Below are 24,114 nucleotides of genomic sequence, written 5' to 3'. Positions count from 1 at the left end.
AGATGGCTCAACAGCAGTGGAAGTTCATTCTAGTCTGTTGATGTGATCTGAGAAATGGCCTGCCATTCAATCTCAGGCTGACAAACTAGAAGTTTTCAAAAAGTCTAATCGATTATGAAATCATAACCTCAATGCCCAAGCAAAACAAGCACCACTGCATATCAAGCCCGTGTCAAGATCCACCGAGGATCCGGTACAGTCCCTGGCAATGAGTTTGCACCCCTGTTGCTCTTATCTTATCTATAGTCCACTACGGTATGGAGTACAGCACGTAACTTTACTCTGTTAAATTGATTTCTGATAGATGTCAAGAATTCTTCTTCTATGATTTGGGTATGAAAGCCCTTTCTTCTGATGGTTCTCCGGCATATTGGTCTTCAGTGAAGTGGCTGTTGGGCGATGAGTTTGTTGTTGAAGTTGCTGTTATGCAAACATCCACTGGTGCACATTTCGGTGACGGAACATATAACACACACCGAGTGCCAGAGAGAATTCACATCGTAGCATGATCTGTGTTGGTCGGCTCCTATTTGACATTATCTATTGAGCAAATCCTATGCCTTTTATTTTCGGTTTGTAAAAAGTCATGGTTGATAAGATACATTGTATTGTTATGTATTTGTGCAGGGGAAAAGGGGGCAAAAAGAAAGGGGCAGACAAAAAGGTCGTGCCCGGGATCGAACCGGGATTACAGGAATCAGAATCCTGGGTGCTAACCATTACACTACACAACCGGTGGTGTTGAAAGTGTTTTCTTTTCCAACATTGTATGGCCAAATATTGGGACAACATGCGCAGTCTCTGCATGTTCATCCGGTTGGCACTCCAGATGATGTGAACACTTGCCGAGGCGACTCCACCTGAGATATTCTCCAAGTCTCCCAGGCATCTTGCTTCCTACCGGGTATGCAGCAGGCCACCGCATTCCGCGAACATGTGCTAGCCAGGGGTTTTTGTCGCAGCTGCAACGCCAAGTGTCGGAAATTAACAACCTTAACCTACCGGACCGTCCGGAATGCCCTCCACATCGGCATTTATTCCTCTCCGAACCCTACTGTCATCCTTGGCGACCGAATTAGCCACGGCTACTGAGCTAGAATTGAACAGTCCGACCGGCGGACCATGTTTGTCTCCCGACGGACGGTGTCTTCCGTGGTGCAAGGGTCTTTGCCGGTGTGCTCAGTCTCAGACACCCAGTCCACTCAATCAACCCCTGCAAGAGGATTGGCTGTCATGCCTCGAACCAGTGGTCTGGCGCCAGAAGAACCTTTTTTTATAGCTCATCCGGTGTCAAGCTGCGACGTGCCAAGTCTTGGCAACGGTAATGGGGTCTGCAACCGGCCAGTACGACACGGAGAGGTGGGCTGAGGGGAGGTAGAGCATCAGTATAAATGCCGCTCGATGTTGCTGCATCAACTTCAACAGCACAACACCATCACTATCAACCTTCATCGCACGTCAATCATCATGCGCACGACCATCTCTGCCGTTCTGGCTGCTCTCCTGCTGGGCCAGGTCGACGCCGCTGGCGTCACCGGCAAGGCCTTCGGCTTTGCCTCGGGCACCACCGGTGGTGGCAACGCAGCCGCTGCGACGCCGTCCAGTCTTGCGCAGTGAGTTCCTCGGACATGAGTACGCAACTCAAGATTGCTGACACACGACAGACTCAAAGAGTGGATCACCGATGACGTGGCGCGCACCATCATGATCGACCGCGAATGGGACTTCACCCGCACCGAGGGCACAACCACGGGCAAATGCTGCAGCACCAAGACGACCACCTGTCCCGGCGGCACCTCCAAGGGCCAGGCCTGGATCCAGGACCACTGCGACGACGGCACCTGGATCAGCTGCACCTACGACAACGCCGCCAAGTCCCCGCTGGACGTGGGCAGTAATAAGAGCATCGTCGGGGTGGGCAGCAAGGGCGTCTTGAAGGGCAAGGGCTTGCGCGTGCGCGGGGGCAACTCCAACGTGATCATCCAGAACATTCACATCACCGACCTCAACCCCGAGTACGTCTGGGGTGGCGATGCCCTCACCCTCGACGGGGCGGATAAGGTCTGGATCGACCATAACAAGGTAGCCCCCCCCCCCCCCCTCACTTGTGACCGTTCCCGCCATAGTTCCCTCACTGATGCGCTGCAGTTCTCCCTCATCGGCCGCCAGATGATCGTCAGCGGCTGGAACAAGGCGGGCCACGTCACCATCTCGAACAACGAGTTCGACGGCAAGACCAGCTGGTCGGCCGGATGCAATGGCAAGCACTACTGGACGCTGCTGCTGCTGGGGGCGGAGGACTACTACACCTTCGCGGGCAACTGGCTGCACGACGTCTCCGGCCGCGCGCCGCACATGGGCACCGACTACGACGCCTCGACCATCTACTTCCACGGCGTCAACAACTACTTCCAGAACGTCGGCGGCCACGCCTTCGACGTCGACACCAACACCCGCCTGCTGCTCGAGGGCAACTACTTCGACGCCGTCACCACCCCCATGACCCCGGACTCGCTGACCAAGGGCGGCCAGCTGTACACCACCTCCACCGTCGCCGCCGCCAGCGGCTGCACCGGCCAGCTCGGCTACATCTGCGAATGGAACCGCGCGAGTGGCTCTGGCAGCTGGCCCGATCGCACCGATGCCACCGTGCTGACCGAATTCGCCAAGTTCAAGCAGTACCTCATCGGCCATGTGGGCGTTGCCGAGGTGCCTGCCAACGTGACTGCTCATGCAGGTGTGGGCAGGTTGTAAGAGGGACGGGACTCTGCCTACTGCTTAGCTAGAAACCTACTAGAGCACCGATGCGCTTACTAGCGTACTGTACTATAGCCCTAATACCCACTTAATATAATTGAGTGCTTTTGCCTCATTAATGATCACAAATGCCTCTATCTGGGTTCCATCACAATGATCTAAGCAAGAAGTAGACATACTTTGTAACTGAGAACGAATACCTGGAGGGTTGTAGGGGCCCTGCGGGACAGGACTACCATCCCCCTAAGTGAATTCGACCCAACTGAGCCCTAAGCTACTCGATGCACCAGGATTAAACAAACTATACATTCATTTCACTATACAAAACCACCTCTATACAATCTATAAATTCTAAATACAAGCCCAGACTAGCCTACTCCAACTTGCTAAAGCCCATCTCCTCCCACTTGGCCCGCACCCGCTCCTTCAACTCGGCGGGATACGAGTTCTCGAAGTCAGCCGCCTCCCAATCCGCCCCCGTCGTGTACTCCGACGGCAGCAGGGCGTCGGAGACGACCTTGCCGCCCTTCACGGGGGAGCCGGTGCCGTGGCTCATGTACGGAATCAGGGGGAAGCCGCGCACGTCCTCGAAGAAAGTCTCATCGGCGTTGGGACGGCAGCGCGTGGAAAAGGCCCACATGACATCTTTGCCGTTGTAGACATCGATGTCCTCGCCGACGAGCACCAGCCGGTGGATCGTGTAGCCGGCCTTGTGGTTAAACACCACGTCGCCCACCTGCTTCTGGAATTCCTTGGCCGTGACCTTGCTCTCGCGCAGCTTGGCCGTATCAATCTTCAGCGCCACCCAGGTGACCTGCGACTCGAAGGGAGAGAAGGCGTCGGTGACGGGAAGGCCGGCCTGCTGGCAGACCTTGCGGATCTCGGCGGCGGCCAGGGCGCCGATCATGGTGTGGGTCTCGTCGGTGAGACGGCCGCAGGCGGACATGGGGAGGATGGGGTTGGAGCGGTAGGTGATCTTGTTGACGGTGTACACGGGCCACTGGTGGGTGTCGCCGGGGAAGACGTAGCCGTGCATCTCACCGAAGGGGCCCTCGTCGGCGCGCTCGGTGATGGACAGCGTGCCTTCGAAGACGATCTCCGCGTTGGCGGGCACGTACAGGTCGTTGGTATCGCACTTGACGAGGTCCAGGGAGCGGCCGGTCATCGCGCCCACGTATCCGGCTTCGCTGACGCCGTCCGGAATGGGCATCGACGAGGCCATGATCGCCGCGGGCGGCACGCCGAACGCCAACGCCCACGGCACGTCCTTGCCCTCCTTCTTCCACATCTGGTGGATCTGCCAGATGTGCTGCGGCTCGATCACCAGCCCCACCAGGTGGTTGCGGTCGTGCACCATGGCCCGCGCGATGGACCAGTTCGTCCACTGCCCGTCCGGGGACTGCACGATGTGCATGCCGTAGGTTTGGATGTACTTGCCGCCGTCGGCCTGGTGGATCATCGGGACGGGCAGCGTGGTGAGGTCGATCTCGTCGCCGACGAGCGAGTGCTCCTTGACGGGCCCGGTGGGGACGATGGTGGGCTCGATGGGAGCCAGCTCGCTGGCCGAGAGCATCTTGTCGAGGATCTCTTTCATGCTGGCGGTGGGAGGGAGGGCGAGGTGGCGGGCCAGGCGGCCGTAGCGGTCCTTGCTCGACTTGCGGAGGGAGCCCGGGGCGCCCAGGATGCGGAAGAGCCCGTCCTTGCCCATGCCCTTCAGGTTGTTGAAGAGGGGCGCTTTGTCATCGGTTTCGCAGACGAGACGCGTGATGGCGGCGGCTTCGAGGTGGGGGTCCACCTCGGTGTTGATCTCGACCAGATCGCCGTCGGCCTTGAGGGCCTCGACGAAGGCGCGGAAGGAATGGTCCACGGAGAATTGGGATGCCATTGTGGTGTTTTGTGCGGGTTGTGGTGTGTTGTCGTAGCGATGGTGATGCAGGCAGGCGGTTGGTGAGACGTGTTGTGATGATGAGAAGCCGTGGACTCTGAGGAGGCTCGTTCCTTATATAACAGGCTGGATCCTACCTGCCCACTCTGAGCTCCGACAACACGCGATTCCAGAAGGCTCATTGCCCCATTATTGAAACAGGTTGGCGGGTCGGGGTGCGGATGCTCGGAGGTTCGGACTGGAGTCTGAAGTATATCAATTAGGGATAGAGACGACCGTATGCTCGGGTGGATCGGCATCGGGCGGGTCTAGTGGGCAGGCAAGCTGACCGAGTATAGGAAGTCTGCAGACATTGCCAGTATCAGTCCTGCATCGAATGCAGGCAGGGCTAGTTCTGCACGGTGGTGTGCAAGCATCAGCTACCCTACTTGTGCAGGGTCCCGGCGGATTGGTACTGTACTGTACCTGGTTAGGTTCTGCCGGCAATTCCCCTCTATTCGGGATTGTTTCAACGGCTGTCTCGGCCGGCTCTCGGCAGCTCGGAGCCTCGGGATCTCTATGTGGCCAATCTTTTGCAGCAGCCCTTTGCACAAAGATAGGACAAAACAGATGTGCAAAGCTTGTTTCGCTAACTATCGTGTCTGACAAATACGGACCCGTTGTGCCATGCATCTGCTAGCTACCGCCATATGAAGCCCTCCGCGTACTTCCACTCGAAGAATACGATAATGCTGCACAGATTACAATAGGTCCGTAGTTTATGGTGAACAGCTGCGTAGTGAGATATACACACATTCCACTTAGGCTAGCACTCATCCCCAAGCCAGGGACAACCTCACCAATCAAACAGCCTCCGTGGGTTCTCCACCATCAACAAGTGCCACTCTTCCTCCGACAACCAGGATCGCAGACTCCGCAACCACGCCAAGTCATCCACCTCCAGATACGGCGTCGGCTTGAGGGCTTCCTCGGGCGTACGGACCTTCATGTGTGGCGTATGCGGCCTATCAACCATCAGTTTCATTCCCTCCACCCAGAAATCACCATAACTCAAGATCCACCGTCCCCGAACATAGGATAGGAATACTTACCAATCACTCCCCCACACCAACTGCCGCGGATTCGCCTCGAAATATGCCCTCACTAACGGCTTCACATCCTCATACCCGCCACCCAGACGACTCACCCGATACGGCGCACTCAGTTTCACAAACAACCGGCCCTGCCGCACCAACTCCATGATCGCCGGGAACCCCGGCTGCCGGGTGATATCCCCCTCGTACTCCGCGGGCAGCATACTCGCGCACTTGAGCAGGCCAAAGTGATCCGTGACCAGCCGAATCGGGTCCGGAAGATGCCCCGCGGCCAGCCAGGCGCTCAGCTCCGGCCAGAACTCCGTGTGCGGGTGCGTGAATGCCATGATCCAGTGCGGCTGGCCGTGGGCGTGCAGCGCCTGCGCGTGCGCCTGTAGCGCCATCTTCTGGCGCTCTAGGCTGTGAAACGCCTCGTACTTGTACAGGTTCACGCGGATGCCCCGTACGCCGGCGTCGTGCATGCGCTGCAACTCGGTGGCGGTGATGGTTGCTGGGTCGATGACCGCGATGGCTTGGGTGGTGGTCTGGTCGCTGGCTTTGTTGAGCTCCGCAGTAAAGCCCGTCAGCGAGGTGCAGTCGTCGCCGTAGGAGAGGCCATGTGTGAGGACGGAGTGAGTGATCCCCAGACGCCGTTTGAAGGCGAGGAAGTCGGCGATGGTCGCGGGGTAAGGGGTCAGGTGGCGGTTTGGGGCGTAGGGGTATTGCGAGGCTGTTGTTGCTTTGTATCAATAGGGACTCTGTGGGTGGAGGGTGGAGGGGGCAGTGGCTTACGGTCGAAGATGTGGTGGTGCGTGTCCCAGCAGCCATGCGGAAAGAGGTCGGGGATAGTCATGTTGCTGCGAGGGTCAAAAAATGCTCACTAGAATGAGTATACGCCTGTGTCAAGTAAGAAGGGAACTTTCTTTGTCAATTTGGATCCTATGGATAAGCAGTGCGATTGCGATCATCACGGGTGAGAAGCGCAGCAGTATCGGAGTGCTCCAGGAGCGGGTGGCTCCGCGATCGGCATTGTCGAGTCGACAGAACGTAAGATATAGATATACACAGGTGGTATACTGGAGCAAGACGCTACAATAGAGACATGCATACAAGATGACTTCAAAGACGCAAGTGAGCCCGTGGCAATCGATAGTGGCAGGTGGTGCGGCCGGCGGGTTTGAAAGTCTTCTCACGGTATGCATCCCATATACCTTACCGCAACCACAAGCCTCAAGCCACACTCACTGACCACACCCTACTTGGACATCGATAGTATCCAACAGAATACCTCAAGACCAGCCAACAACTACAGACCAAAAAGACCAACCCGCTGCACCTCCTCCTCAGTACCATCCGCCACCATGGCCTCAGCCACCTCTACACCGGCAGCATGGCCTTCTGCGTCTCGAACGCCTCCAAGTCCGGCGTGCGATTCTTCGCCTTCGACACCGCGCGCAATTACATGCCCGTCGACGCGCAGGGCAAGGTGACCTCCCTTGGCAATCTCTGCGCCGGCATGATCGCCGGCGTCGCCGAGAGTGTCGCCGTCGTCACGCCGGGCGAGACTCTCAAGACCAAGATTATCGACGACCGCGCGGGGGCCCAACAATACCGATCGGCCATCCATGCCATCCGCACGATCGCAGCGACCGAGGGCCTCGCGGGGCTCTATCGCGGCGTCGTCCCCGTCACGATGAAGCAGTCGGCGAACGCGACGGTGCGGTTCACCAGCTACAATTTCCTGCTGGGCCAGTTCCGCGCCTGGCAGCTGCCCACATCGCTCACCACGGCGGGGGCGGGAGCGTTGGCCGGGGTGGTGACGGTGTACATGACGATGCCATTCGATGCGATCAAGACGCGCCTGCAGGCGATTGGGGGGTTGGAACGCTACAAGGGGACGCTGGACTGCGTGCAGTCGGTCATTCGTCAGGAGGGCATCACCTCGCTGTGGCGGGGAACGACGCCTCGTCTGGCTCGGTTGAGTGTAAGTTTTCCCTTTGTGATTCTATGTTATTATTGTGGTGGTAATGGGGACAGATATCCGGTGCGGTGAGTTTCACCATCTATGAAATGGTGATCGAGCAAACAGTCAAGTGGAAGAGCGTGAAATTCCAGTCAGCAGGGAACCAAGTAATCTGAAACTGAGCTGCATCTGGTAGATTGGCATTGTTTAGGGCTCTTCGGACTCCTCCAGTCATGCCACAAGAACTGTTGGGAAACTTACCACTCGTACTGGAGGTGGAGCTCCAATACCAGTAATTTACCAAGAGTAGGTGGCAGTATCACCCGGAGCGCTCCGAGGTCCGTACCAAAATTACACGTCTCCATTCACTCCTGTCTTGGGCAGTCCTTGTGACTGTGAATGATAACTAGCATCAAACATGAAAAACATGAACAATCTGTCTATTACCAGAGCACTATGACTGGGAAGTACGAAAGAGTCCAATGATATCTTGTTCTTTCTTTCTGAAGAACCTATAAAAGGTTTCATAGGCGACATGAGAGTATGATTCCCTTATCCCTGCGCTGCGGATTGATCCGAGAGACAGTAAAATAGTAGAATAGTAGAACAGTCGAACAGTCATACATCGTGTTCAAAGGTACAGGACATGTTCAGATTACAATGTGCATTATGGTACGAGATCCGGTGACTCCGAATCCAACGAGTCTTAGCACTTGGTCATACATAGTAGAAACCTACGAGATAGTGCCGAGGACCCCATCCGCCATCGACACTAGGGCGTATTTTCGGAGATTGAATGACCTGTGAAGTCCAGAACGAGGCAGTATCAACAACCGGCACATGTCTTGTTCGCCGTCATCAAGGCAAATGGGTCGTCTATCCTTACCGCCGGTCAATCCGATTCCAATAAGAATCATTTCCCCTACGGCTTGACCTATGCTCATGGCACATCGCAGTAGGAGGTGTCTGAGCCTTGGGCCATGAGTAACGCAGCTTGCGCAACGCCGAGAGGCAAAGGTGACAACGTCCCATTGGCAGATACAGATGAGATGGTCCAGGAAGCTGATGCAGTGCATTCTTCTACACTCCCCGCTTTAGCTATCAGGTGGTGCCACCGGTATGGAAGTGCTGAAGGTGGACAATCACGGCACATGCATCCGACCATAACCTCTTTGAAATGACACATGCATCGATCTGCGCTGAATTTCTTTCTATGAAGTCGTTTTGTTGATATATCATGACCTTCCAGTGCATCCAGCCAGCTTTGGCCTACCTCGGAAAATAGGGTCAAGATTCGTTTTATTGCATTCGAAACTCAATGCATGAGATACAGGTATTGACCGTAACGGATTATACCATGGGCCCATCAAGTCCACATGGACAGTAGAGATATGCCAATCCCGCCTGCTCGCCTACCGCACCCTCGAACTGGAAAGGCTTTGTTGAAGTCAAGCTTTTGCATCTAACATCGATTGGCTGAAATACTCACATGGGAATTCCTTCGCAGAACGTTCACGAGGATGTGGTGGCGAATCAGCAGGTTTCCTTTATCTCCGTCCAGTCCTTACCAGCCGTCCCCAGAATCCCTCCCCCGGAATGCTCCAGCACAGCACACGACACACCCGCTCGGAGAGCTCCTAATTCCTATTTCCCCAGTTTTAACGCACAACTGAATGTGGGGATTTCGGTGAGCATCAGGTGTATGGTGAGATTGCCAAGACTAGAGGTCTGGGGTAGTCATCCCAGCCCTCACATATAGCCTGGCAGGACGGTAATGATCTTCTCTGTCAGGCCAACACCCTCTCTAGCTTTGATTTATTCTCGCCGTCCTCATCGCTCGTTGCTGTTTGCATTCCATCGTCTTAGACTAATCGTGTTTCTATGGGAGCCACCGGTGGAGGCATCTCCAAGGATGCCCTGAAACAGGTTCCCAAACCAGCCCGAGCGGCCTTCATCTGGCTGGTTGCCATCTGGGCCTCTTACTGTGGTAGCCTTCACGGCTTCAACTCTTCCAACATCTCTGGCGTGATGGGAATGAGTGCCTTCAAGCACGAGTACGGCTGGGACTCGCTTTCTGCGGGGACAGTCACCAACTACAAGGGCTGGGTCACCTCCTCAATGCTGCTGGTAAGTCGCTTTTGAGTGTCCTTCCCATCTCCCTCGAGAGCACATAGAGCACCCACGGTTACCTTCCTGATCTTCTAACCGAGTCACAGGGTCAAACCGCAGGCATCCTCCTCTCCGGCCCGATCATGGAACGTCGAGGCCGCAAACCGGTGATTTTGTTGGCTGCAATCACATACACCATCGGTGCGCTGCTCATGGCGGTCAACTTCGGTTCTTTGGCCGAACTCATGGTAGGCCGTACCGTCTCTGGCCTGGGGTCAGGCATCGCCTACTCAGCAGGCCCCGTCTACATCTCCGAAGTAGCGCCCACCGAGCTCCGCGGCATGTTGTCCACCTTCTACAACGCCGGCATTATGACCGGCGTGGCTGGGGCGTTTTGGATCAACTATGCCGTGACGATGGTGATCCCCGCGGGATCCGAATGGCAATGGCGGATTCCGATGATTCTACAGCTCATCCCATCCACCATCCTGTTGGTGGGCTACCCCTTCTGTCCCGAAAGCCCTCGGTTCCTCATGATGCGCGGCCAGGTCGCCGCCGCACGCCGCAGTCTCATCCGCTTGCGTGGCGGGCTCGATGAACGCAACGCCTACTTTGCCCGTGAGTACACCGAGCTGCGCAACAAACTCGACCACAGCGAGGACGCCCCCGCCACCGGCCAGTCGCCCTGGAAGTCTATCCAGCAGTCCTGCCGGCAGTTCGCCTCCGACCCGACCTTCCGCAAGGTCCTGGTGCTGGTCCTCTTTATTCAGACCTTCTTCATCATGTCCGGCGGCAACAGCATCACCTACTACGCCCCGACCATCCTGGCCTCGATCGGCCTCAACTCCTCGAAAGTCCTCCTTTTCTCCGCAGTGTATGGCACCATCAAGTTCCTGTCGGTGTTTCTGTACGCCTTCTTTCTCACCGAGCGCTTCGGCCGCCGGCCCCTCCTCCTCGCCGGCTCCACCATCAACCTCGTCTGTCTGATCTACATCGCCGCCTACCTGGGCAAAGCCGATTTCTCGGCCACAAACAGCAGCCCCAGCGCAGCAGCCATCATCGCCGTCGTCGCCCTGTGTGTCTTTGCCGTCGGCTACGGCTTCGGCTGGGCGCCTGCGTTTTCCCTGACTGCCTCTGAGATCTGCCCGACCAGCATGCGCGGCACGGTCATCACTCTGGCGTTTACCTACCAGAACCTGCTTAACTTTGGCATCACCCGCGGGTTCCCCAACATGACCGTCGCCTTGCACCCCTGGGGCCCGTTTGCGCTGTTCGCCGCCTGCACCTTCTGCGGCACCATCTGGGTCTTCTTCGCTTTTCCAGAGTGCAAGGGCCGCAGTATGGAGAGTACCGGGGCTTTGATGGCGCTGCCCTGGTACAAGGTCGGGTTTGAGCCGGTTCCGGTGCAGCAGGAGTTGCAATGGGCTGGGGAGACGGGGGGGAAGGATGGGGAGAAAGACGCTTATTCGGAGCATGAGGAGACGGTGATGGAGAGGGTGGATGGGAGGTCGATTGGTAGGTAGGTAAGAGGGCAAAGGGGCGTCGGTGCGGGGGGCTGGGGCTCAGATGGCAATGGAAGATGTTTTGAGGGGGGGGTTGAGCGGGAGATTGCGTTTGTATATAGATTGTTGAGAAATGTGGACGTTAAGTGAAAACGTATATGGGTTTACCTTAGGTCACGCTTGACAAGACGGAAAGGTTTTCGGCAGAGTTGATATTGGTCCCTTCCTTGGTTAAGGCTTTGCTTTCCAGTGTTGACATGCTCGCCGGAGCCGCTGTTATTGCACTGTTATCCTCATGGGCAGATTACTGCTTGACTACGATGCTTGTTTCTTCACTGTATCTATCACAGGTCTATTCCATCCTCTAGACATCACCAATATGGAACTATGTTGGAGCCCTTATCCACAGCCATATCGGACATGTTCGTTGGCGGTAGGACCTACAGACTCACATCTAGGGAGATAGTTCTTCCATCATGCAGGCTATATCTCTAACCTTCCGTGGTGATACACACCACGGTCACACTTGTTTCAAACCAGCGCACAGAATTGAATCCGAGACAACATCAACAATCATATTCCTGCCCAGCGGCACAGCCACTCGGAAGCACTTGGAAGGCATCAGAAATTTGGGGATCAAGGTCACCCGTGGTTTACTCGACCCGACAGTAGTCCTTTGCACGAGCTACACAAGGTAGAAGAGGGAAGGGGATTACCGGGCAGGCAGCGTTTCTCGACGCGGGTAAGCGACTCTGCCCTTGAAGGAGGCGAGACAGTAATTGACAGCCTGCTTGAGCCTCGGTTCGTTCTGGGTAAGGATCATAATCTCTCTCCCGAGGTGTTTCACCCGTAGGCAAATCAGTCTTATCAGATAACCGGTGGATCCTCCCCAACTCCACTCCAACTGAATCTATACATATCGCCTGCCGCTTGCCGGATCACTGATCATCTGGCTACGTAAACCCTGAAAGAATTGGTGGATGCCCAGGACCCTTGGAAAGGTGGAGATCTTCATCCATGCACGCTATTGGACCCTAACCTCAGTCTCTGGATGGAACTGGAGCCATATACAGTGTCTGCGTTCTCCCCGAGCCTGCAGGCTACGTACATCAGGCCGAAAGTAAGGCGGAGCCTGTCTTGGCCTCATGGGCCGGCACTGGCACTCCGTTGCGCTCATCTCCTCATTTCGACGGGATAGCAATCGTGTTCTCAAACTACAGAGCTTGGTTTGATTCTCGCTGGATCGATTATTTGTTCTCCAAATCCTCTAACTAAACGCGGCCTACTCCACCTAAAGGTAAAGGCCTCACGTATTAGACCCATGTTCGACCCATGAAACGCGCTTGGTCGATTTTCATATTGCCTGTTTTGCCAAAAGCACCGTATTAGCTCGCAAGTCTGGCCTGTACAGTCCATAGAATAGGAAACTTAGATGCACCTAGGAGTAGTAGCAGATTTGTTGTAATGAAAGGAGGCATTAACGAATAGTTAACAAGACAGCGATTAGGCCGGCGTCAGATATTTACACTCAACATGTATTCTTCTCAAGCTCGCTGAATGGGAGAGAACATAGAAGCCAGGTGAGGTGGCTAGAGGGGGCTGGGAAGCTACACAGGCAACGAGGGTATTTCTACGACGTGATCAATTTTAGTCAGGAGTGACTTCCCTTGCTCCTCAACCGAAGCGATGGGAGAGACAAGAACAGAAGACAATTGCGGTCAGGGCAATCAGGAGATTCCGGTTGTGAGATCATGTCATCCTGCCGACTGCTGTGCAGAGGTCCCTGTGAAGTATTTAATCTCTAAAAAAACGGCCCTTTCGGTGCCCCAAAGAGTTCCACTAAGTCAGCATATCAGACCCTTTGGTCATCCCGCTTGTATAATTCTCTCCCGTCCGATAACCCGTACTGTGCTGTACCATGCCTGTTTCTCTATCTGCTCTGGGACTAACGGTCCTCGGACTGGTTGGTGTCGCCACCGCAGCCCCTTCGTGCAACCCCGGGCAGTGGGTAAACCTCACTTCAATCCCCCAGCCCGCACCGCACAAGGTCAACCACGCCAATGCGCCTAAGGTGGGCGAAAAATTGTACTTGCTCGGGGGCCTGATCGAGGCTCCTCTCTCGCCGGGCGTAACCATGAATTGGGTGGCCACTCGGGCCTGCTACGTGTATGATCCTGCCGTGGATGCCTGGCGTGAAATCGAGCTGATGCCACGCGGCACCGAGAAGGGCAGCGCGGTGGTTGGGGTGCATGAGGAGATGGTCTACCTGGCCGGCGGAATGACGGTGCTGCAAACAGGGTATCAGGATGCGGTGACGAGTGTCATTGCCTTCAACACCACCTCGGGAGTACCAGCAAGGGTCGGATGCTAGTGTCGCGGGGCGGCTTGTCCGGCAGTGCTGTAGGAGGCGAGCTTTACGTGTTCGGTGGGGAAGGCAATGTCGACGCTGCCACCGGAGTGTTCAATCAGACACAGAAGTATAAGCCCCAGTCGCAGAAGTGGACCGAGTTGGCGCCCATGCCCATTCCACGCCATGGAAGTCAGGCTGTTGGCCTAGACAGTCGGGTCTATATCCCTGGGGGTGGGCTGCAGCAGGATGGCAAGTCGGTTTCAATCGGTGGAGGGCCGGTGACCTTCCAGCATCCCACCCCCCATTTCGATGCCTAATGCCCTTGATTACAGGGATTCCGCTCCCCAGTGTTCGTTAGGTTCGATTTATTTCATGTACTACACATGCGACATGTTACCTGCCTTTCTCTTTGGTACCCTTGTGCGCTGTGATGGCAGCTGATTTACACCCGCTGCGTCTTATGTCTGAGCTGTCGAAGGTATTAGCACGAACTACGCGGCGGCGTGCATGCGGAATGATTGTTGCCCTATGGGTCTGTGGACAGTCTAACCCTTCTCCTTCCTGGGGGTGGGCGCCTTCGTGCCGTACTTTGGGGACCACGGGAACGTGACGACATCGAACCAGACGCTTTGGCTAGCGGGACTCGCGGAGAACATCACCGTGGCGGACGCGGTGGACGTGAACAACGAGAAGATTTGTATCACCTATGAAGTAAATGTCCAGGGGATGGGATGGAATCTCGGCTTATGTGTGAGCTTGCCCATTCTGTCAATTCGAGCCGGGAGAGTCTTGCAGCCTGTGTACACTGCGGTCTCAGGTTGCTTGGTGGTCTTGTCTGGTAGCTGCCTCTCATCAAAGCCTGGGATCTGTATTTTTACCTCCGTTCTGCCGCTAGTATTGGCTAGGATACTTTTGCTTGACGAATGGACTCATGTCTTAAGTTGAAACCATTGGAGGAGCGCACGGATCAGCTGTTTCGGAATAGCATCATTTCACTATAGATACGAGGGCTGCCTGTGCATTTAGACCCAGTCTGCTCTTCGCACCGCCTGTCGTCCCTAAGCATCCTCCTTTTCCATCTGCTCCAGTCAGCGACTCTCATGATAGATACCGTCTTCTTTTGTGAGTGTGGTTTTCTGCACTATTGGGAGAAACATGGTCAATTGACAAGCGGATCAGCTATATACGCGGGCTGACTCCTCTGTATGCCATAACAGTTAATTGAAGTTTGGCTACTGGCCACCCTCCACCAACTCCGGCGGCATCCAGATACAATTAGCCACGCTCTGGTCGTTCGAACTCGTCTACCTTATCATGGTCCATACTCCAGTATCTCGTATCGTTTACCATTACCACTTTTTCTCCACTTCAATGGCTCAATGCACGAATTTCACAATCGGGGCTCACCGCACAGAACAACTCTATCTCGATGACGTAGCCAGCCACCTTGGGGTGCAGTCTCGACACCCGCGTCGGCACGCAACCGAGCGATGTGTCTGTTGAGCCATCAGAGTCGATATCATATCAACCCCAGCCACTCATTGTATGCCAGGATGCAAAGATAGCGATCGGATGGAGTAGCCGGACAGCCGACGAGCCGAGGCCAATCATTGGCTCGCCTCTCGGGCTACTCGGGCTCTCATTTTTCTTGCCGTCTTGGGACTAGCGTCCGATAAGAGCAAATGCGGGGAAGATAAGCATGTATCGATGCATGATCGCATCTGGAAGTGGAAGGTTATCGCAGTCACTGCTGCTCCTTGATTGCACCTCACATGTCATTTCCTTCTGTAAACCCAGTCAGGATAGAATCAGCATCATGCCTCTGCGAAACAGACCTTATGTCCCCAAGACCAAAGGTATAGTACGCTTCGTCATCAGCTTGCAGGGGCTGAGGCTGATGATCAGACAGGATGCTATGAGTGTTCCCAGCGCCGCATCCACTGCGATAGAAAAGAGCCTGTCTGTGGGAAATGTACTGCCAAGGGCATCAGCTGTAGCGGTCTGGGGATGCGATTTCGGTTCCGTGATGCAAGCAAAAGAAGAGGACCCCGAAAGCACATCTTACCACCGTACGTCTGCGGGAAAGTCAGCGCACACCGATGGATGCTGACAAGACAGGAGGTCGAGCTGGAGCAAGGGCAGAACCGGATCGGGCTGTCTCTTCGAGACCCCGGAGGAAGTTCTTAAGATCCTGTTCCCAAACGAGTGCAAGAACGCTCCGTCGTCTCCTGATGAGGACCCTGCCCTATTCTCGCCATCGCCCCAGACCTCAGACAGCGATCGATCACCAGAACCCGCCGTCTCCTCCTTTGACTCCATCTCAATCATCACGCCCCCATTAGCCGAGCTTGAAGCATGGAAGTCCTACCTCCTCACATATTGTAAGCACATGAACCTAACCCTGGCCATCCCACCACTGACCATCGAAGTCTCCGAACAAATCGCCCCGCAGATGGTGGTCATCGACGACCAGCACAACGGCTGGCGCGGCACCATCCTTCCTATCGCACACACCGACGAGCTGGTCCTCAACTCCGTCCTGTCCGTCGCCTCCCTCCACCTCCTGGGCACGGTCGGCAGCAGCCCCGGCTGTGCCGACCCCCGGAGGCTCTACACGCAAGTCATCCGGGGGCTGCAGCGCCGCAGCGACCTGGGCGCCTGCGACATGGCGACCAAGAAGTCCGTCATCCTGACCATCCTCATCCTCCTGCTGGCCGTGATGGTCACGGGTGGCTCGGACTTTCCGATCTTGTTCCGCATGCTGCAATCAGCGATCGATGCGGTTGGGGGAGATGGGGGGCTTGACGGGGGCGAGGTGTCTGCATTTCTCCTGCGGGAGATACGCAAGTGAGTAGTAGCCCAGGCACACCGTCGTTGGGTGCGAGATACTTATACGGATTTGACTGTAGAATGCGCGTCAATGCCAGCCCTCTCATCAGCCTCGACTCGGGCATCTGTGCGATCCTGTCGCACGGGGCGCAGAGCTTCGACTGCCTCCGCTACTACCGCACCTTGCACCCGCGCCATGCGCTGGCCCTGGACCGCATCGCCGAGGTCCGGCAGCAGGCGTACGATATCTACCTCCAGCGCGCGCTGGCCCGGACGGGGAGCCTGCCGCGGGCGCTCTCGCATCTGGTCGACCAATTCAAGCAGTTGCTGGTGCTGTATCCCGCGGTGGCGCAGATGGACCACGTGCTGGTGTGGTCGGCGTTCATCATCGGCTTGGAGTGTCGGCGGACGGAGGACCAGCGCTTCTTCCGGAGGTTTCTGGAGCGGCAGTTTCGGCGCAATGGGTTTGCCAACATCATCCGAGCGATGGAGCTGCTGCAGCAGGTGTGGGAGGGGGGTGCCGAGCGGAATTGGGCGGCGGAGCTGCCTCAATTGCAGGTTTTTGTTACTTAGGCTTGCGGGCATACTTGTATAGTAGTTATGGAGTGAATCAAGCTCGGTCGGGTCATAAGAGGGCTCTCTCCAAAGACACCCAAACAGGCAACTGTATCCGAGGCTTGCCGAAGTCGGGGATCGGGAGGGAAAGCCGAGCATCGCCAGCCGAGGGTATCTCATTGTTTTGCCTCGACTAGGAAGGTCAATTGCAGTCACCCTCGGTCTTATACTGAGCTGTACACTCCTCTATTCATATAAACCAGCTTACCCCGTCCCTGAACAAACGACATTCAACACCATCCAGATAACACACACCACCACCAAAATGGCCTCCTTCGCCTCCACCCTCCAAGACCCGACCCTCTTTGTCGACAAATCCTACATCAACGGCGCCTGGGTCCCCAGTCAGTCTGGCCAGACCTTCCCCATCAGCAACCCGGCCGACGAGACCATCCTGGGCCACTGCCCCGAATCCACCGTCGCAGACATCCACAGCGCCATCGCGGCCGCCGGCGCCGCCTTCCCCGCCTGGCGCAGCCAATCCGGCCGGCAACGCGGCCGCATCCTGCGCAAGCTGTACGATCTCCTGGTCGCCAACCAACGGGACATCGGCCGGATCATCACGGCGGAGAATGGCAAAGTGAAAGGCGACGCGGAGGGCGAGGTGCTCTTCGCGGCCAGTTTCTTCGAGTGGTTTGGCGAGGAGGCGGCGCGCATCTACGGCGACGTGATCCCGCACAGCAACCCGGCCAGCCGCGTGCAGGTGCTCAAGGAGCCCGTCGGCGTGTGCGGGCTCATCGTGCCCTGGAACTTTCCCCTGGCCATGGGGGCGCGCAAGGTCGCCGCCGCGCTGGCGGCCGGCTGCACCGTCGTGCTCAAGTCGGATGGGCTCACCCCGTTCGCGTCGAATGCCTTGGCCGTCCTGGCGGAGCGGGCGGGCGTGCCCAAGGGGGTGTTGAACGTCGTCACCGCGTTGGAGAACACCCCCCAGCTGGGGCTGGCGCTGTGCGAGAGCGAGGGGGTCAAGAAGATCTCGTTTACCGGGTCGACGCGCGTCGGAAAGCTACTCATGCGGCAGAGTAGCGACACGCTCAAGAAGTTGAGTCTCGAGCTGGGCGGCAATGCCCCGTTCATTGTGTTCGATGATGCGGACGTCGAGGTCGCGGTCACAGCTGCTATTGCCAGTAAGTTCAAGGTCACAGGCCAGACGTGCGTCTGTGCCAATCGCATCTACGTGCAGGAGGGGATCTATGACCAGTTCAGTCGGCGGTTGGTGGAGGAGGTGCGGAAGTTCCGCGTAGGGAATGGGTTGGAGGATGCGCAGGCGACGCATGGCCCGCTGACCAACGGCTGGGGCAAGACGGCGGAGCATATCCAGGACGCGGTGGAGAAGAAAGCCACTGTGCTGCTCGGGGGCAATGCGTTGCCGAAGCTGGGGCGGAATTTCCATGAATTGACCATCCTGGGCGATGTGGATGACTCGATGCGCGTCACGGCGGAGGAGACCTTTGGCCCGCTGGCGGCGCTGATCAGGTTCAAGACGGAAGAGGAGGTGCTCCAAAGGGCCAACAAGGCGGAGGTCGGGCTGGCGGCGTATGTCATGACCACAGACTTGGCCAGATCCCACCGGGTGTCGGAGGGGTTGCAGACAGGGATGGTGGCGCTCAATACGGGGGTGATCTCCGATGCGCCGGCGCCGTATGTTCTCCGCTTATTTGTGACTGTGTTGATGCTAATGGTTCTGCAGATTCGGAGGTGTGAAGCACTCAGGCATGGGCCGCGAGGGAAGCAAGTACGGCTTGGATGACTATCTCACCATCAAGATGATTGTCACGGGGGGTATTATCACTTCTCACCTGTAGATCTTTTGGTTTTGGGGTTGGGTTGAGGTATAACGCATGTAACGATTTTGGTATTGATATAGACTTGACTTGGCTTGAATCAGTAGTTCAACATTTGGTCTCCTCTGATCAAGTAGAATATAGTCTCAGTAACAGTCTCGAGGCTTTTGTTTACAGCCAACATTCAAGCCATTCTGTCATCACTAACCCAAACACCCTGTCGATGTTTCAGGTCCCACACTACTGGCACACCCTCTCCCAAATTCCCTTTACGTCCTCATGCGGACTGATGTTATCCGCAATCCCCAACGAGGTGGTCGGCTTCGTATACCCCAGCAGCTGCAACATCTTGGGGCTCATCTCCAGCACTTTGCTGCGCGGGATCGCCAGGAACTGGTTCTCCTCGGTGCGGTACGTGCCCCGGACGAAGAAGAAGCTGTGCATGGTCCGCACCGAGTCGGGCACGGAATTGTGTCCGCCGCCGTGGTAGGCGGATCCGAGGAAGATCAGGGCCGAGCCGGGGGACATTTCTACGTCCCAGACCACGGCGCATCCAGTCAGCTAGTCTCGAGTATACAGTCGCTCTCATTCCACGAGTGCAAACGAGCTGATCGGGATCAAGGGCAGACGTACCAGCAAAACACACCTCGTCGGGCATGGCCGGCCGGCCATCCCCCCATTTATGACTGCCCGGCACGAACATGGTCGCCCCCTTCTCTCGCGTCACGTCGCACCCGGCCACGAGACACCCGAACTGGCTGGCATTCTGGAGCGACCACTCTCCCGGAGGGGCTTGGTGCCTCACCCCGTGCACGTTGTCGTCGCGGTGGAGCAGCTGGCGCGGCGCCCCGTAGCCGATGTTCATCGAGGCGCTCATGCTCAGCAGGGGGTCGATGCGATTGGGCTCTAAGAACCCCTCGCGAGTGACGGTGAACTCGTCGACGAGGATGCGCTCGCGCAGGGCGTCAAGGACGGGGTGCTCGCAGATGCGCGCCGCGGTGACGGATTTGCCCACCAGGCCTGGGATGAGGGTCGTCTGTGGGGGGATCGTGTAGAAGGCGTCGCCCTGCGCGGTGGAATCCAGGTGGCGTCGTGGGGTGCTCCATGGTGCGGTCTCAGCGGCAATGGCTTGCAGTTCCGAGGTGGTGACGAGGTCGCGCAGGATGAGGCCGCCGTCGCGCTCGAGGACGGCGAGGATGGATTCGATGGGGCTGGTGGCGGGGAGGGTGGTAATGCTGGTGGCAGGGGTGTAGGAGGGGTCGATGGGGGGGGGGACTGGGAGGGGGAGACGAGTCATGGTGGATTAGTAGTGCTTAGGGTCTGGATCCAGATAGGGTGATGGGATGGATGCGGTTGATGCGGACTAGTGGGTAGGCTCGTGGAGTCGCCTTTAAGTGCGTGGGCGATGTCAGATGACACCTATATACGATTATCTCTTATCAAACTCATGGCAGACTTGGTGCCGGATATATCTGGAGGGAAAGTGGCTTTCCTGATTGTCTGGGAATCTTATCAGGGAGGGGGGCTCTCATCAGAATTGCCCCTTTCGGCCTAGTCATTGACTTTCATCCTGCCTATCAGCGTCATATCGCCCTCATTGTTGTGATACTTCGGACTCTATCATCACGGTCATTCTAGTATCTGGACAGTCTCTTCGTGGTCATGCTAGAAAGGCCAATACTTTCGGCTGAACAACGGGTCAAATGCAGTTCCGACCGTATGTTGAGCTTAACAAGGCATGCTACTGTATCACCTCACGAGGAACACAAATACCTGTTGTAGCGAACTCAAGCCATGTGTACAAGCCGTGTCACTGGTAGTACTCCACAGCTTCTGCCATCATTGATCAGATGTCTACTTCCAGCCTCTGATCTTATATCTACGGAGGCAAGATCGAAGTACCACCAACCCGTCATTCCGCCCTAACCCATCCCCATCCCCATCCCCATCCCTGTCTATCATCCAGGGCGCTCACAAAGTCATCGCTCCCCCATCCACCACTAAGTCCACTCCCGTGATATACCTCCCGCCCCGCGGACTACACAGCAACACAAACGCCCCGGTCACCTCCTCCACATCCCCCATTCGCCCCATCGGACACCGCTGCGCCCAGATGTCCCGCAACGGCTGCAGTCCGTCCCCGGCATTCAGCACCGTATCCATATACCCGGGACTCACACTATTGACCCGGATCCCGTGGACGGCCCACTCGGCCGCCAGGTTGCGAGTCATATGCACGACCCCGGCCTTGCTGACGTTGTAGGCCACCTGCGGCTGCGGGAAGTTGGTCGCGTGGGCGGAGATGGAGGCCGTGAAGACGATGCTGCCCCCGGTGCCTTGGGCGATCATGTGGGCCGCGACAGCCTGGGCGCAGAGGAAGGAGCCCGTGAGGTTGACGTCGAGGACTTTGGCGAACTCGCTGGGTGTGGCGGTGGTCGACGGCGTGCAGGAGACGATGCCCGCGAAGCTGAGGAGGTGGTCTACCCCGCCCATGCTGGTTACGGCCGTGGTGATAGTGGTGTTGATGCTTTCGGGCGCTGTCACGTCGACCGGATAGATGTGGATTTGTGCGTCTGGGAAAGAGGTGGTGAGTTCGGTCAGCGCTGCGGTCGAGGTGGTGATCGTCGCGGGCAGGTCGAGGAGGGAGAGTGCGGTCAGGCCGTGTTCGAGTAGGGCTCGCGCAACGGTTACGCCCAGGGATCCGGCACCGCCGGTGATGATGGCTCTTCCGGGGACGGCGAAGCGTGATGCGGCGCGGAGGGCTGGGGTGGAGGCGCTCGGGTCGGGGGGAAGAGGGCCGGTTAGAGGGTTGGTGGCGGTGGAGAAGGTCATCGTGGGGATTTGCCGCAAGGCTAGTGCCTCACGGTCACTGAGGGGCTTGGTGCCGGGTGGGTTGGACATGGTTGTGGATGGATGTGCCCAGTGGTTTGTGTTGTGGTGTGTTGTGGTGTGTTACTGGTTTGGTGAGGTGAGGTGAGGTTTGAAGCGGGGAAGCTTTGTTGATGCTGAGTGCGGGGAAGACCATTACGATGACATACCACACCCATCATCCATCGTCGAGTCTATTACCATCTAAAGCAATCTTTTAGATATTGAACTTATTTGCAATTTACGGCGGTATGGTATCAAGCCCTTGTGACGATCATCATCATCATCATCATCATCATCATCATCATCTACTAAAACTAAAACTGAACCTTGTGCTGCATATCTCTTCCTTCGATCAGACACCGGTGTCCCTTGGGTGCCATCAGAAAGAAAGTCTCCATCACCATGTCTGCTTCGCTCATGCCATAGCGACTCGACACGCGCGCCTGCGGAAATCGACGGAAGAACATCGCTGTGGCCAGACGTAGCTCGATTCGCGCCAGGTGTATTCCCAGACAGACTAAATCATCTATTAGCACTGATCTTTCGCCCAGTAACAAGTACAATCTCAAACCTACCACGCGACCCTCCACCAAACGGCAGCGAAGCATCCTTCATCACTTGCGTGGGTGACACCCACCGATCCGGCTCAAACCTCTCCGCGTCCAGGAAGATCTTCTCGTCGCGATGCAGAGAATACGACTGCGTTCCCACTGTGACCCCAGCAGGAAAACTATAGCCCGCCAGATGCGCCCCGCCGGCAGGCACGGCACGACGCAGCGCCGACGGAACCGCACTGTAGAGTCGGAGCGACTCCAGAATGACCCGGTTCAAGTACGACAGGCCCCGCAGATCCCGGTCCGTGAAGTCGGCCGGCAGCTGCGCCACCTCAGCGACCAGGGTGTCTCGGATCTGGGGATTCTGGCACACGGCATGGATTAGGTAGGTTAGCGTCACGGCCGTGGTGTCACTACCGGCCACGATGAAGGTGCGCGCCTCGGCGATGATCTCCGTCTCCGAGAGGCCGTTCTCGCCGGCGTCATACAGCTTGGTGAACAGGGTGGGCTTGGGGTCCTTTGGGTTCTGTTTCAGCATGCCATAATAGCGGCCGATGGACGCCACGGCATATGACTCCAGACGGTTCACGGCCTTCACCGTCTCGCGGAAGTAGGGCAACGGCAGAGTCGCGGCGAGCTTGAACATGGTCGGGAACGTGGTGCGGATGATCCCCGTCAACGCAATCCGTTCCAGGTCATTGCTGTATTGGCTTTTCTGCGGTAGGTGAGCCAGATTCTCTGGTTGCTGGGGGCGGAGTCACACGCACCTGGCCTGAGTCCAGCATGCGGAAGGATTCGCCAAAGGACATCTCCCCGATAATGTCCGTGGCCATAAACAGCATCCATTTGTACACATCCCCGGCCCCAGTGGCTGCCATGTCTCGGTCTAGTCCATCGATGGCTTGGCTGACTCGGGCCCGGATGAGTGGCTCGAACTGGGTCATCAGGGCCGAGTCGGAGATGGGCGAGGACAGCAGCCGTCGGTGGGCAGCATGGAACTTGGGGTCGACGGTGGAAAAGGTGCTTTGTCTCTCTCGCGGGGTGAGGTCGACGTACCATTGGGACTTGAGAAAGGCACTGCCGGTTTTGTGAATTTGCTTGACGGCGCTGGTATCGCAGATGTCGACTTCAGTGGGGGTGACGCGGACGACGGGGCCTGGCAAGTGGGCGAGTTAGCGGGTTAGAGGTCGGTCTTCGTCTGGCAGGGTCCAACGGGCTGTACAGTACCATATTTGCGGTGCAGGCCATGGACATACTGGGCTACCTCGCCGCGCACGCAGTAGTAGGAGAAGACCACACTGGTCCATCGCGAAGAAGGCGGGCCCGGGATATGAGCGAGAGGGTTGGTCAGTCCTCGATAAAAGAAGTGCTGTAGATCGCCCTGAAATTAGTGTTGCGGTTGGGCGTCTTCAGAGCATGGACACGCACGACAAGCAAGCAGCCAAGTACAACACCGATGATGAACAACATTTTGCAGATCGAGTCGCGAATCGAGCAGGAGTTTCTTTCTGAGGTTGGGTTGCAATGGTCCGTTGGTGGTAGCAGGGACAGAATGCATGTTCTTTATATAGGCAAAAGCGGGGTTTGCAGATGCCTTACAGCCGAATACCCCGAGGTGTTGATCAAGGATCATCATGGATCGTGCATCCCAGCACCGGATATGGTGCCGGGACTCTGCCATGTCTTTGCATCAGTACAGAATTTCTGTGGTGCTTATGCGGCCGGTCAAGGTGGACGCAGAGCTTACATGCAGGCCTGCGATAAAACTAGTAGGATTGCGGCTTATACGTGCGAGTTGATCCTTGGGGGGTGGGCATGCCAAAGC

The 24,114-nt window shown here is 56.8% G+C and overlaps 11 protein-coding genes and 1 non-coding gene across 12 annotated transcripts; 6 read left to right on the top strand and 6 right to left on the bottom strand.

Annotated features, from left to right (window-relative positions):
* Positions 1-662: 662 nt before the first annotated feature.
* BO82DRAFT_t253 lies at positions 663-734 on the bottom strand. The gene has a single exon. It is a non-coding gene; the product is annotated as a tRNA-Gln (tRNA).
* A 665-nt stretch (positions 735-1,399) lies between these two features.
* Positions 1,400-2,883, top strand: BO82DRAFT_357164 (pectin lyase-like protein). Its single transcript, XM_025635944.1, has 3 exons — positions 1,400-1,613; positions 1,665-2,082; positions 2,149-2,883. Exons 1-3 carry the CDS (start codon positions 1,468-1,470, stop codon positions 2,752-2,754), a joined length of 1,170 nt encoding a protein of 389 aa, XP_025488818.1. The 5' UTR covers positions 1,400-1,467; the 3' UTR covers positions 2,755-2,883.
* Positions 2,884-3,085: 202 nt separating this feature from the next.
* On the bottom strand, positions 3,086-4,666 carry BO82DRAFT_421427 (UbiD family decarboxylase). Its single transcript, XM_025640164.1, has one exon. It carries the CDS (start codon positions 4,640-4,642, stop codon positions 3,131-3,133), a length of 1,512 nt encoding a protein of 503 aa, XP_025488817.1. The 5' UTR covers positions 4,643-4,666; the 3' UTR covers positions 3,086-3,130.
* A 764-nt stretch (positions 4,667-5,430) lies between these two features.
* On the bottom strand, positions 5,431-6,571 carry BO82DRAFT_421423 (amidohydrolase 2; the record flags this gene model as incomplete). Its single annotated transcript, XM_025640163.1, has 3 exons — positions 5,431-5,646; positions 5,734-6,445; positions 6,508-6,571. 3 exons carry the CDS (start codon positions 6,566-6,568, stop codon positions 5,478-5,480), a joined length of 942 nt encoding a protein of 313 aa, XP_025488816.1. The 3' UTR covers positions 5,431-5,477.
* A 257-nt stretch (positions 6,572-6,828) lies between these two features.
* On the top strand, positions 6,829-7,854 carry BO82DRAFT_290870 (putative mitochondrial solute carrier; the record flags this gene model as incomplete). Its single annotated transcript, XM_025631704.1, has 3 exons — positions 6,829-6,909; positions 6,989-7,699; positions 7,753-7,854. 3 exons carry the CDS (start codon positions 6,829-6,831, stop codon positions 7,852-7,854), a joined length of 894 nt encoding a protein of 297 aa, XP_025488815.1.
* Positions 7,855-9,559: 1,705 nt separating this feature from the next.
* On the top strand, positions 9,560-11,310 carry BO82DRAFT_290949 (sugar porter family MFS transporter; the record flags this gene model as incomplete). Its single annotated transcript, XM_025631707.1, has 2 exons — positions 9,560-9,805; positions 9,895-11,310. 2 exons carry the CDS (start codon positions 9,560-9,562, stop codon positions 11,308-11,310), a joined length of 1,662 nt encoding a protein of 553 aa, XP_025488814.1.
* A 1,897-nt stretch (positions 11,311-13,207) lies between these two features.
* On the top strand, positions 13,208-13,956 carry BO82DRAFT_405056 (Kelch repeat-containing protein; the record flags this gene model as incomplete). Its single annotated transcript, XM_025639467.1, has 2 exons — positions 13,208-13,587; positions 13,644-13,956. The coding sequence occupies 2 exons, from the start codon at positions 13,208-13,210 to the stop codon at positions 13,954-13,956; spliced, it is 693 nt and encodes a 230-aa protein (XP_025488813.1).
* A 1,591-nt stretch (positions 13,957-15,547) lies between these two features.
* Positions 15,548-17,136, top strand: BO82DRAFT_342195 (uncharacterized protein). The gene is made up of 4 exons (XM_025633572.1): positions 15,548-15,760; positions 15,828-16,020; positions 16,069-16,486; positions 16,549-17,136. The coding sequence occupies exons 1-4, from the start codon at positions 15,647-15,649 to the stop codon at positions 17,039-17,041; spliced, it is 1,218 nt and encodes a 405-aa protein (XP_025488812.1). The 5' UTR covers positions 15,548-15,646; the 3' UTR covers positions 17,042-17,136.
* A 201-nt stretch (positions 17,137-17,337) lies between these two features.
* Positions 17,338-18,900, top strand: BO82DRAFT_421416 (NAD-dependent succinate-semialdehyde dehydrogenase). Its single transcript, XM_025640162.1, has 2 exons — positions 17,338-18,721; positions 18,771-18,900. The coding sequence occupies exons 1-2, from the start codon at positions 17,349-17,351 to the stop codon at positions 18,883-18,885; spliced, it is 1,488 nt and encodes a 495-aa protein (XP_025488811.1). The 5' UTR covers positions 17,338-17,348; the 3' UTR covers positions 18,886-18,900.
* A 32-nt stretch (positions 18,901-18,932) lies between these two features.
* On the bottom strand, positions 18,933-20,161 carry BO82DRAFT_421412 (phytanoyl-CoA dioxygenase family protein; the record flags this gene model as incomplete). The annotated part of the gene is made up of 2 exons (XM_025640161.1): positions 18,933-19,394; positions 19,498-20,161. 2 exons carry the CDS (start codon positions 20,159-20,161, stop codon positions 19,105-19,107), a joined length of 954 nt encoding a protein of 317 aa, XP_025488810.1. The 3' UTR covers positions 18,933-19,104.
* A 651-nt stretch (positions 20,162-20,812) lies between these two features.
* On the bottom strand, positions 20,813-21,816 carry BO82DRAFT_357163 (oxidoreductase, short chain dehydrogenase/reductase family). Its single transcript, XM_025635943.1, has one exon. It carries the CDS (start codon positions 21,763-21,765, stop codon positions 20,836-20,838), a length of 930 nt encoding a protein of 309 aa, XP_025488809.1. The 5' UTR covers positions 21,766-21,816; the 3' UTR covers positions 20,813-20,835.
* A 233-nt stretch (positions 21,817-22,049) lies between these two features.
* BO82DRAFT_385727 (cytochrome P450) lies at positions 22,050-23,759 on the bottom strand (the record flags this gene model as incomplete). The annotated part of the gene is made up of 5 exons (XM_025638200.1): positions 22,050-22,252; positions 22,311-23,004; positions 23,057-23,445; positions 23,517-23,658; positions 23,718-23,759. The coding sequence occupies 5 exons, from the start codon at positions 23,757-23,759 to the stop codon at positions 22,050-22,052; spliced, it is 1,470 nt and encodes a 489-aa protein (XP_025488808.1).
* Between the last annotated feature and the right edge of the window lie 355 nt (positions 23,760-24,114).

This window comes from Aspergillus uvarum, assembly GCF_003184745.1.
Source record: "Aspergillus uvarum CBS 121591 unplaced genomic scaffold BO82scaffold_54, whole genome shotgun sequence".
Taxonomy (NCBI): Eukaryota; Fungi; Ascomycota; class Eurotiomycetes; order Eurotiales; family Aspergillaceae; genus Aspergillus; species Aspergillus uvarum.
Note: the sequence above shows the minus strand (reverse complement) of the source record. Positions and strands in the feature narration are given on the sequence as shown.